At 33.2% G+C, this 13,131-nt stretch overlaps 1 protein-coding gene across 2 annotated transcripts; it reads left to right on the forward strand.

Annotated features, from left to right (window-relative positions):
* On the forward strand, nucleotides 152–5,066 carry LOC107619009 (syntaxin-43). 2 transcript variants are annotated; one of them, XM_016321214.2, is made up of 8 exons: nucleotides 152–569; nucleotides 1,178–1,460; nucleotides 2,335–2,424; nucleotides 3,500–3,577; nucleotides 3,823–3,900; nucleotides 3,984–4,049; nucleotides 4,133–4,213; nucleotides 4,339–5,066. In XM_016321214.2, the coding sequence occupies exons 1-8, from the start codon at nucleotides 358–360 to the stop codon at nucleotides 4,444–4,446; spliced, it is 996 nt and encodes a 331-aa protein (XP_016176700.1). In that variant the 5' UTR covers nucleotides 152–357; the 3' UTR covers nucleotides 4,447–5,066. The 2 variants fall into 2 exon arrangements, with proteins under 2 accessions (XP_016176700.1, XP_020966422.1); XM_021110763.1 differs by lacking the exon at nucleotides 152–569 and adding an exon at nucleotides 591–686.

A 13,131-nucleotide genomic window follows, 5' to 3' on the forward strand; every position in this document is an offset into this window, starting at 1 on the left:
TTTTTATATTTTTATAATTATTTATTTAAGTAAATAAAATATTTATTTAATTTATTTAAATAAAAAATCCCTTTAGAGAACCTTGATTCAAAGTGAATGACAATTAATGGAAATTAAAGTCATTTTTAAAGACTCAAAAATGAAAGAAAAAGAAAATGTTCAGCAGTGATCCGGAGAGCACGTGACAGTGAGAGTCAGCGTGAAAGCTAGATCACGTGATCGGCGATCCCTCATTCCCTCTCCCCTCACGAGTGACGAGTTACGAAGAAGCATTTCATTCGATTTAATTTTCCGAAATCCCCAAATCTCCATTGATTTTCATCTTTCAGATCCTTCCTTCATTGTTTGTTCCCAAAAATGGCGACGAGGAATCGCACTCTCCTCTTCAGAAAGCACCGTGACGCATTGAAGAGCGTTCGCGCTCCTTCCTCCTCTTCCCTCCCCTCCACCTCCTCCGCCGGTGGCAGAGGGGGTGCCGCCGGACCCGTCATCGAATTGGTCAGCACGTCGCTCCTCAACCCTAATCGTTCTTACGCCCCTCTAAGCACCGACGATCCCGGTAGCTCAAGGTGATTTCCCGCAGATTTTTCTATGTTAATGCTTTTTGGATTTGGATTGAACGAAAGTGGAAACGTTTGAATTATTTCTTTTTCTTTTTATTTTCGATCTCGGATTATGATAAAAAGGTGTGTATCTGTTTACACTCTACATCGGAGTTTTAAGAATTGATCTAAATTGATGAAAACTCAAATATCAGTGAAGTGAAGGAAATATATGTTATCTCAGTGAATATGAGTGTGTCTAGAATTTTAACAGATGAATTGTCTGTAGTACACTTTCTTGAATATTAGTTAATATACTCATTTTCTTCTTCGTTTAGAATTTAAATGCTTGTCTATATCTATATATTGTACCTGGCTTATTATTGGATGTAATGGCATCTATGGATCTATCTAGTTAACCTCACTTAGTGGATAAAAGGCTTTGTTGTAGTTGTTATTGGTAGGGAATTCGGATCATGGTGAAAATAGGGGGTGCTTTTCTTATAGATTTGGCACTTGTTTAGGACATTGTGCATAGTTCAACTCTTTGCTTTTGTGTTTCAAATGCTTGCATTGCTTGAAGCTATTAAAAAGACTTTGAAATGGTGGGTTGTTCATTGTTCTTGTGAATGCAGTAAAGATCTAAATCTGGTTACAGTTGGATTACCGCCAGCATGGGTGGATGTGTCTGAAGAAATATCAGCAAATGTGCAGCGCGCCAGAACAAAAATGGTAGAGTTGGCCAAGGCTCATGCAAAGGCTTTAATGCCATCATTTGGTGACGGTAAGGAAGAACAACGTGCTATCGAGTCCCTAACATACGAGATAACTGACTTGATAAAGAGATCAGAGAAGAGACTGCAGAGACTTTCTGCTGGTGGGCCATCTGAGGATTCCAACGTGAGGAAGAATGTGCAGGTACCACGACTGAATAATTATCATATAATATCCATTTCGAAAGATGGATGTTCTTTCTTGGTATATAAGAATAAATGTGTATTATTCAACTCAAAATCTCTGAGCTTCTCAATAAATGAAACATTAAACGATTTCTTCTCTGGCATGACTGGTATGGTATTTTGGTTCTAAAGTGAGGCTTAGGTAATGACATTTTATTAAACAAATAAATCTTATATGTTAACTATGAGCTAGCTGATAGTCATTTCAGTTTAGCTGACATTATTCTTGCAATCAAGTTAAGAGTGTGCATACTACATTTTAGAATCAGGAGGTCTTATTAAGAGCACTTGCCAATGAGGGTTTCTGGACAAGGCATATGATAACTAACTACTAATTCCCCCCTGCCCTTAATATTTTGTGCATGTCACCAAATTTCACACTGATTTTCTCTGCTTCATAAAATAATTCTGGGCATGTCTTTGAGTTACATTGTTGGGGAAAGCACACACTAATCATCATTTTATTTCTCTTTACAAATTAGAAGATTTTCCCGTTAAACAGAAAACAGTTTTCAATTCTTTAGCATCCATGTTTATTTTACCCTTTTGCTATTGATGGTGAAATATTTTCGAACATTTCTTGATTTTCTGTACTGGTATGAGGAGGAAGAGACAGGTGTTCATCATTCATACTTATTCATTTTCTATTTTTCTTAGCCCAAAAGCTAGCTGGTCATTTCTCCATGAAATTGAGTCTCATATGGGTGCCTTGACATTCTATTGTTTAATCTTTATGTGTCAACACGTTTTACACATGTTTCTGTCTGTTATTCCATAACCTTCTTATTGGTAGTTGTGTATTATTTTTTTTATACTCTGTTCATGGATTGCAGCGTTCTCTTGCTACCGACCTTCAGAACTTGTCTGTAGAGCTCCGCAAGAAACAATCAACATATTTGAAGCGCCTAAGGCAACAAAAGGAGGTTAGAGAATTTATTTATTCAAAATAATTTTTTTTTGGTAACAAAGAAGTGAAAGATAATACAGTAGAGTTTATGTCTGAACAATTTAGCATCAATTTAGTAAATAGAAAGCTAATATAGTAAAAAATTATATTTTATTGTATTTTGTTCATAAACAATATATATATTTTTTGTTATTTTAAACTGCATCTCTCATGGCTTACCATTTCAATTGTTCTTCATTGAATAGGTTTAGTCCCTATCATTTTTGGGCTTTAATCTTTGCTGCTGTGACTAATTTGAATTTTTATCCTTACTATTAAGTACTGGTACCTATATTTTTTTTTTTTATTTTTCATTTGTTAGATTTTAGTTCTTATTCAATATTCATCAAAAGTAAGGATTTGGCTCCTCTAAAGTGCTGGTTGCACACTTGCACTGTAGAACATCTAAACAATTAAGATATAAGCACATGCATAACTATCATATAATTTGAAACCATTTATTATTTCCTTAATGAATCAAATGTTTCACGTTATTCTCTATTTTTCATGAAGGATTAACTCATATAGTTTGATACTTCAATTCTATTAACATTTTGGTTCCTTACCTGAAGAAAGCCAGTTTCAAAGATAGGAAAATATACTTATGTCCTGGAAAAAATATAAAATAAAATAATGTGGATTAAAGTCAAATATTGACAGCTATAGAACCGAAATCTACTTTGATCCCTTCTTATTTTGCTATTAGCAAGTGGTTTCTCAATCATCCTTTATGTCAGCCAGCAATAGGAATGAATAAGGGCTTATATCCTGAAAATCAATAATGATCAAATTCAAACTAGTGACAACTGACAACCAGATCTACCTTGATCCCTTTTTTTTGTTTATTTTATTTTTTGCCTATTGACAAGTGATTTCTTATCTTCCTGTATGCCAATCAACAATTTGATTGTCCTTAGTTTTGGAGGAATATTATATTGAAGCAAGCAGTAAATATCCGGAAGATATCTCAATTACTAATGCCATAAATAGTACTAAATAACTTATGGAAATTCTGTCTTGAAGTTTGGTATTGTCATTGTATGATGTTGCAGGGTCCAGACGGGGTTGATTTAGAGATCAACATGAATGGAAGTAAATCCACATATGAAGATGATGACCTGGATAATATGGTAATTCTTTTTTGCTTTTCATTTTGGATTTCTTTTTTTTTTTTCTCTTTTTTTTTTTTTGTTTTTTTTTTTTTTTTTTTTTTTTTTTTTTTTTTTTTCTCTTTCTTTTTGGGTTCTTTTTTTTGTTGTGGGAGAAAAAAAAGGGGGAGGGGATCCTCAATTGTTATCCATATAGCCAGTACTGGCTGTGCTTTAATAAATTTTAACGATTTTTTTGCTGATACAATCAAGTTATGTGTGTTTAGATATTTAATGAACATCAAATGGCCAAGCTGAAGAAAACTGAAGCATTCACAGTGGAAAGAGAAAAAGAAATTCAGCAGGTAGGCAAAACTTGCTATTAATGGTGTTTACTAATGTTGTGTTGGTTCTTCATGAGCTAAGTAATATATTCTTGTATTGATAGGTTGTAGAATCTGTAAACGAGCTTGCTCAAATTATGAAGGATTTATCAGTCCTAGTCATTGACCAGGTCAGCAGATACCATCCTTTAATTGGGAATTGAAAACTTTCTTATTCATAAACCCTTGAGAAATTGACATTCTGTATGTATAGGGTACGATTGTTGATAGAATAGACTACAACATTCAGAATGTAGCCACTACAGTTGAAGATGGCCTTAAACAGCTTCAGAAGGTCCTACATCTCTTCCTTTCCTACTGTTTTATCTAGACTATGTGTTTCATGCTCTCTCTTTAGTGCTTTCCACAATTTTCATCTCAGTTTCCGTACAATAACTATTTGGTTTATGGTACTTGCAGGCAGAGAGAAACCAGAAAAAGGGGGGCATGGTGATGTGTGCGACGGTGCTGCTCATCATGTGCCTTGTTATGTTGGTTCTCTTAATCCTTAAGGAAATTATCTTGTGATCGATGGCGGTATTTAATATTATTTCAATATTGTGGTCACCTTTCATGGGTGCGACCTTTCTACTGATTCTACCTATTACTGGCTTGGATGTAGTTAGTAATGCAGCTTGTCTTAAGAGAGGACCAAGGAGTTTGAAAGTAGCTAAGGCACGTGTTCTGGATGAAGAGATCTGAAATTGATTCTTTTGCAACTTGTTAAGCCAGATTGGAGACAACGGTGGAGGTGTGTTAAGAGGCTTTTAAGTAATTAGATATTTATGATACAATAGGAAAAGGATACATATGTAGCAGAAAATGTATAGTGTAGCAAAATGAATCTTCTACTGAACATTCTTTTGCCTCCGGGAGTGGGTGCTGAGTTCCTTCTCATGCATTTTTTTTTCATATTCTGCCAATTTTCCTAGGAAACTGTCTTCTTGTTCCTCTCATGCATCTTGCATTAAAAGGGGGTTATAATTTTTTTTTAATATGAATATATTTCTAGAAATAAAATGGATGGGAATTCTGTGAGGTTCTAGTTGGAAATGATGATTTCGGGTATGAATGCAACATGTGCGCTTATATTGATGTGAAAGACATCTAGGGTCCTACATCTGTATGAACACAACATTTTTCATTTATCAGAGCATTTTTGGCATATTGGAACATAAGATGAACAAATATTAAAAATAATTATCACATGATCTGCTGTAGTGCTGTATGCTGTAGTGCTGTATGTAGCCAACAAATGAGTCCCTAGAAAGAAAATGCCAGAGATCTAACCTAGCCGGGTTAACAAATTCTGCATTCAAAATTGCCGCATTTACGATTTGGCAGGCATCATCATTTTCAAGGGACAGGGAGGTTAAGATCTATGAAACTCTCTTCGAAGCTTTGCAGAACTCTTAGCCGCGGCAGCAACCTTTTAGGTGTTGATTTCTTCTGCTTTTGCCATTGCTTTCATCGTGTTGTGTCCTCCATGGGTATGCTGCTTCCCGCGCAAATTGGGAAGCAATTCTTTTGCCCTTCTCGCAGAATGTGGAGATTTTAGGGTTTAGATGCAAAATACCCCCAAAAGACAAACTATGTGATGAGATATGGTGGTGGTGAAAGATTGGAAATTGAGAGTGGAATTGAATTAGTTAAAATCATAAAAAATAATTTGAAATTTCAAAAAAGTTTTTATAGTTTCAAAATTTTCGTAAATCGGAGCCCATTTTAATGGATACAACTTTCCTTTGTTTTTTTTTTATTAGAGATGCATAATCTTGCTGCCTCATGGATTCTGTACTCCCTATTGTTACTCCTCATTTTAGAGATAAGCCTCAAAGTGGTCCTTGAAGTTTCACTCGAGTCTCATAGTAGTTCTTGAATTTAAAAATTACCCATATTCGTCTCTGATGTTGCACTTCGGGGTTCAAATTCATCCTTCCGGCACATTCCGTCCACCTGGCACCACCGGAAAGTTGATCTGGACTCCTCCGTGACACGCTGGACAGATAACGGCTAGCTGACGTGGATTAGTAAACTTTTATGGTATATTTTGGTCCCTAAATCAAAATTAAAAATTTTAATCCCCAAATTTAATTATCATTCTCTTCTCTACAGTAGTAACTCCTCTCCTTTCTTCTCTTTTCTTCTCCATATGGATGTGAAAGAGACTACAACTTCATTGAAAGCACGCATATGTTTTGTTAATTAAAAATCACATACTATGTCTTTGTATTTAACATTTTATGTACTCATTTAACTCTAGTTTAACTAAAATGTTTTACAAAATTTAATTTTATATTTTTGTATGATTTTACAAAAATCTATCTCTTGTATTTACGGAATTAAAGTTACATCGTTATTATTATATACTACATTACATTTTCTTTCGAATCCTTTTCCAAAATAACTATGCATCATGCTACAACATAATAACTTAGGATCATGTATATAATTTTAATTATATATAGTGGCCATTATAGATAAATTATTCAATTTAATTATAGAAGTGATACTTAGTTTTGTAACTAAAATTTTTAGTAATTGTCAAAATAGTCATTGACTTTCAAAAATAATCAAATTGATCCTTAAATTTATAAATAGTGAATCTTTATTTTTTTTTTAATGTAACTGTCATTCACATGGTATTAATATAAAATGTTATATTATGACATTTCAAATTGTATGACATCTTCATTAAAATAATGTGTCTAAGATTTTATTATAATTAAATAGGTATTTTAAATTAATTAAGGATAATATTAGAGAAACAAAAAAAATAGCAAAAATTTATCTAATTTAATATTTATTATTTTAGTCTCTAATTAATAAAAAATTAATTAAGCAAAATAAATATAATTAACTAATTTAAGACACTAATTTAATCATATGAAAATATTAATCATATCATCTTTTTATTTGCAAATGTCATGCTGACATTTTAACATTTTATATCAGCATTAGAGATGAGTTAAGATTCACAATTTATGAATTTAGGAATCAATTTAGTCATTTTTAAAAGTCAACAAATTTTTATGAGCGTTCACAATTTTAGAAACTAAACTTTGCATTATTTCTTTAATTATATATATCACGTAATTTTTTTTTATATTATAATCTCACCATCTTTCTTACAGAAAAAAGGGATAAAAGTGGTTAAACTTGTTCAAATAATGGTTGTTAAGAAGACCCTAATTGTTGTTGTTATTGTTATAATATACTTCAACTAAAAATAAACAAAAAGAAAAATCTTGTGAATTTGGGATATAAAGATCTATGCTTGTAGAGAAAAGAGGGATTACTGTAGAGAACGATGATTAAATTTGGGGACTAAAATTTTTAATTTTGATTTAGGGACCAAATTGCACCATAAAAGTTTACTAATCTACGTCAGCTAGCCGTTATCTGTCCAGCGTGTCACGGAGGAGTCCAGATTAGCTTTCCGGTGGTGCTAGGTAGACGGAATGTGCTGGAAGGACGAATTTGAGCCCTGAAGTGCAACTTCAAGGACAAATATGGGTAACTTTTAAATTCATGGACTACTATAAGGCTCGAGTGCAACTTCAGGGACCACTTTGAGACTTATCTCCCTCATTTTATGTGGGAGTATCATTAACCCAACTTAAAATATTTACTAATTGAACCCCGTTTTTTAATTTTTGAAAAAACTGATAATTAAAATTTTGCCCCTCTAGTTTTGCTTGTTACAGTTTTTTCCTTTCCTTTTAATCATAATTTCAGAAATGAAAGAGATGTCTCTTTTAGGGCGTTTTCCCTAATCTTCGTGTTTTTGTCACATCTTTGTCGCTGCCTGTGCTCAGCACCGCCACCACTCTTACTGGCGTCATCCCACACTTTCCGGTCACTCTGCATTGTTGTGCTTCGTCTCTGTCCCTGCGAACTACTCAGGTTTCATTTTAATCATAATTTCAGAGATGAAAGAGATGTCTCTGCTAAGGCTTTTCCACTAATGTTCATGTTCTTGTCACATTTCTACAGCTACAGCGTCGCTGTTGCTGCCTGCACTCAGCACCGCCACTACTCCTTTTACTGCCGCCATACCACACTTCTCGGTCTCTCTGTGTTATTGTGTTTCGTCTCTGTCCCTGCGAACTACTCAGGTTTCATTTTACTTTATTTTGTTTTATTGCTTTTTCTAAGGCAATTTTTTGCGTATTTGGAGATTTTCCTGCTGTCTTTGCACCGCAGTGTTTATTTTAAGAGTGGAAAAGAAAATGCATTACCTTAACTGAGCATTGTAATTGGTAACAAGTACAATAAATTTTTCTTTGCAAATTTGTGATTATTAATTGGTGTCTGATTATGCGAAAATTTTAGATTTAACTTGAGTTGAAAAACTTTTTCTGAAAAAAAAAAAATGACTTGTTCCTTTGATTTAACCAAACCAACTCAATTTTAATAGAAAGTGCAATTTTCCCTTCCCTTCCCTTTGTTTTTGATTAAATAAGAACTTTGCATCATATCATATGTATAATTTTCTCTTAACAATTTTTCTTAACAAAGTTTCCAACCTCCTTGACTATTGTCTAATGGAGCTGCATTTATAGTGTTATATGTGTAAGTTCAAATCTAAAGGCATATTTGAATAGAGGAACATATTTAATTAAAAAGCCCCTTCATGAGATCCTACTTAGTCATAGAGGCTCCAAAATTATGTCTCAAAAATTTAAACTATTAGATAGAAATACATTCTTTAACTCTAATGATAGTAGTAGCCTTTAAATGTTTATCATTGATTTTATACAACCTTGTCATGGGTTAGGCTATCGCTTCTGGGTTGTCTTTTATTCTGGATATGTGAAGACATTGGGCAATCTTTGTTTTTCATTCTTGGCTTTTTCCTTCAATGCTTTATAGATAGATAATGTTATATTTATGTTTTAGTTGAAGTTTATTAATATTTATTAAAAATAATTGCTGCATACACATTTGGTTGATTTTATCATTTTTAGGCATATTAGAACTCCTTTTTCAAGACAAATTAATGCTTAGCCAGTCGCTATTAACTTATTATGACTAATGGCACAGTTTAAAAGATAATATTTCACTCTTTTTATGGTTTGGATGCTTGTCTCAAAACGAATTCGATATTATTTATCACTTATTTCTATAAATGTTGATGTTACTGTTCTTTCAGGCTGCCAACCATCCTTAAGTTACTTATCTTTTTGTTTCAATATCGATAACTTCCATTCTCATAACTTGATGTTTTAAATTTTAATTTATGCATAATTATGCAGGTGAAAAGTTTTCAAACAACAAATGAAAGACATGCTTCATCACAGTGATCAAAAGGACATTGAGTTAAAAAAGCCTGGTGCTTCTCTTTATACGTTTTCCATGCCAGATTGCTTTGTGTAAACAAGAAGAAGTAAGAAGTAGAAATTGTAGCTCTAGAAAATGTATGTTTTGAGTGTAAATATATGGCCTTTAAGAACATGTTCAATACCTCTAATTTATTTTTGTATCTTTTAGTTCGATTTTCTTTTATTATCGTCAATATTGTAGAGTTATTTTAACTAAAGTTATAAAAAGGCCACGAATTAAGTGTTAATTGTTATTTTCATTTAAGCTCAACAAATAGTACTTAAGTGTACATTAAATAATAGTAAACCTACATAGACACATTCTTAAATGTTGATTGCATCATGAATCATTCTTGGATCCCTGCTGACTGCTAAGTTTAGCATTGCAATTTAATAGCGTGAAGGCTATATTAAAAACTTATAATTTTGGTTCTTGATTTATCAATTAGAGATAGTTGATATTTGCATGAGCTGTCTAAATGACTACTTCCAATAATGTCATTCTGAGTTTTGATCTTATACATTGCATTGGATTTTGTGGTAAAACTTTGTGGAGTGGCAGCATGATAATATTTTCAGGTTACACTATATAATTTTTTTTTTAGATATTTTTACTTTTTTTTTTGAAAGTTAAATTATTGAGTTATTTTTTATTAGTTTTTACACTAATTTATCCTTCTTCTACATGTTACAATTCTATATTACTAATTTCCTTTACTTTGTCAGTTAATATAAGTTATTAGTGACCTATACATTATACTAACTAATTATTGCTGAGTATGATAGATACAATATAACTTAATCCAAAGAATGAGCAATAGCAAAGTTCAAACATATCCTGAATTTATAAGATATAATTGATCTATCTTAAGTTATATAATACAATATAACTTAATACAAATAATCATATAAAGCTACAAAGTACAACATCAATCATAAAATAAAGTCACACAATTATTACACCAGGATATTACTCTAATTTTTGAAAACCAATTGCATCTTCCCCTGCTACTTCAATGCCTAGAGCATTTCGATTGATGCGTGAGCATCTTTCCTATCTTTTCCTAGTGAATTTGCATTTAATTTGTTGAGTTTAATCAAGAATTAATTATCTTTTAGCCACTATGGATGCTACTTTGAGTCTTGTGCAATTCTGTTTATTTTAGGTAGCATTCGGTTGGATTTGATGGAGCTTCCGCAGAAAAAGAGAAGAAGGCTATATAGGGTAGGAATGGCTTAGAAGATGGAGAGGAAGCTTGCACAAATGGAAGGTGCACAAGAATTAAAGGAGACAACCAGCGAGGAGCGACGCGTGCGCGTACCTGACACATGCGCGTGAATTGGAGATTTGCACAGCGATGCGTACGCGTGACACGCGAAGAAGACCATCGACGCGTACGCGTGACTGACGCGTACGCGTGACATGCGCCAAGTGTAGAAAATGTAGAAAACACTGGTTATTTAATTAATTCTGATTTAAACTTTATTTTTATTTTAAAATAGGAAAAGATATTATTTTAGTTTTAGAAAATATATTTTAAATTTATTAGGATTTGATATAAAAGAGAAAAGAAACTTCTCTTCTGGGAATTCCATTCCACCATTATTCCACTTTTCATTCCACCTCAGCCCAATGGACAGTTTTTCAGAATCCTTTTTTTTTCTCTGAACCATGAGCAACTAAACCTCCATTTTTAAGGTTAGGAGCTCTATCTATTGTATGGATTGATACTATTATTTTTCTATTTTAATTCATGTATTGATTTATAATTCAAGAATTGTTTTCGTTCTTTATCTTATGAATTTGGGTGGAACGGAAGTATGACCCTCTTTCTAATTGAGTTCTTGTATAACTTGGAAAAGCTCTTTACTTGAACAACAGCTTGAAAACATATTCTCCTAAATTTCTAATTATCTGGACTTAACGGGATACGTGACATATAATCCTCTTATATTTGGGTAATTAGGATTTTTGTGGCATATAAACTAGAATTAAGCTTCACCCTCTAATTGGAATTAAGTGACCAAGGAATTGGCGGTTGATGAATTTTAGAGAAGACTAAAAAGGTCTAAGGAATTAGGGTTTAGTCACATATAGTTTGCCATGAATTAAATCTTGCATGATTAAAATAGTTAGTAAGAAAAGTCAATCAGGAAAATAGATATCTCTGAAGCCTTAACTGTTTTCTCCATATTTTATTCCCAACTTATTTACTTGTGTGTCTTCTGATATTCTGAATTTACTGTTTAATGCTTTTGAATATCAAAACACTCTTTTCTGTTTGTCTAACTAAGTAAATTAATCAACAATTGTTGCTTAGTCCCTCAATCCTCGTGGGATCGATCCTCACTCACCTGAGGTATTACTTGGTACGACCCGGTGCACTTGCCGGTTAGTTTGTGGTTGTAAATTTCGCATCAAGTTTTTAGCACCGTTGCCGGGGATTGATAGTGATTAATAACTACTAGTTGTTTGATTGCTTAGATTAGGCGTTTTAGTTTTAATTTTATTTAAATTTTGATTTAGTATTTTCAAAATAAATAAATAAATAAATAAATAAATAGCACTAATATTTTTCTTAATTTCTAAAATTAAGTTTGGTGCTTCCTAGTTAGTCTTATTTTAATTTTTTTTATTTAATTTGCCTAATAATTTCAAAATTTTTTGTTCTATTTTAATAAGCAATTTTCGAATTTTAGAGTTAATTTTTTTAGTATCTTTTATTTTATTTCTTTTACACAGGTTACCTCACTGAAAATTCTCTACACTCTGACGTAGAGATTCCCATCTTTTCTTGTCCTCTGTCTGTTTATGCGCAGGAACAGAGACAAGGAACATCTCTTAGACTTTGATCCTGAACCTGAAAGAACTTTCAGGCGACATTTGTAACAAGCAAGACTTTGCAAGGCTGTAGAATCCACTATGGATCCTAACAATGCTGCTAATGCCAATGTGGCAAATTCGAATGGGGATGAACAACAAAGGAGAGTACTTAGGTCTTACTCTACTCGTACTGCAGATCTTTATGGGAAAAGTATTGTGGTGCCTCTTATAGCTGCGAACAACTTTGAGTTGAAGCCACAATTGGTCACCCTGGTGCAACAAAACTGCCAGTATCATGGTCTTTTCCACGAAGACCCAAATCAATTTATTTCTAATTTTCTGCAGATCTGTGATACTGTGAAGACAAATGGAATGAACCCAGAGGTGTACAAACTCATGCTCTTCCCATTTGCCCTGAGGGATGAAGCAAAGCTATGGCTAGATTCCCAACCCAAGGAGAGTTTGGATACTTGGGACAAGGTTGTAACTGAGTTTCTTACTAAATTTTTCCCACCAAAGAAGCTGACTAAGCTTAGGGTGGAGGTTCAGACCTTCAGGCAGAAGGATTGTAAAAATCTTTATGAATCTTGGGAGAGATATAAGCTACTGACTAGGCAATGTTCTCCGGATATGTTCTCCAAATGGACCCAACTTGATATCTTTTATGAAGGTTTGGGTGAAATGTCCAAAATGTGCTTAGATAATTCTGCAGGTGGTTCATTGCACAAGAAGAAGATACCGGAGGAGACTATTGAGATTATTGAATTGGTTGCTAGCAACCAATATTTATACTCATCTAATAGAAATCCTGTGAACTCTAAGGCTCCTCAGAAGAAGGGTGTTATGGAAGTAGAAGCTCTTAATGCTATTCTTGCTCAGAACAAGCTTATGTCTTAGCAAATAAATCTATTGACTCAGCAGATGGGTGGAATGCAAGTCTCAGCTATCAACACCCAGAATCCACCGCAAGAGGTCTCTTATGACATGACAGGTAATTTTGTACAAAATGAGAATTATGATTATGCTTAATCTTTTTCTGAACAGGTAAATTACATGGGGAGTGGT

The sequence above is a fragment of the Arachis ipaensis genome, chromosome B09 (genome assembly GCF_000816755.2).
Source record: "Arachis ipaensis cultivar K30076 chromosome B09, Araip1.1, whole genome shotgun sequence".
NCBI lineage: Eukaryota > Viridiplantae > Streptophyta > Magnoliopsida > Fabales > Fabaceae > Arachis > Arachis ipaensis.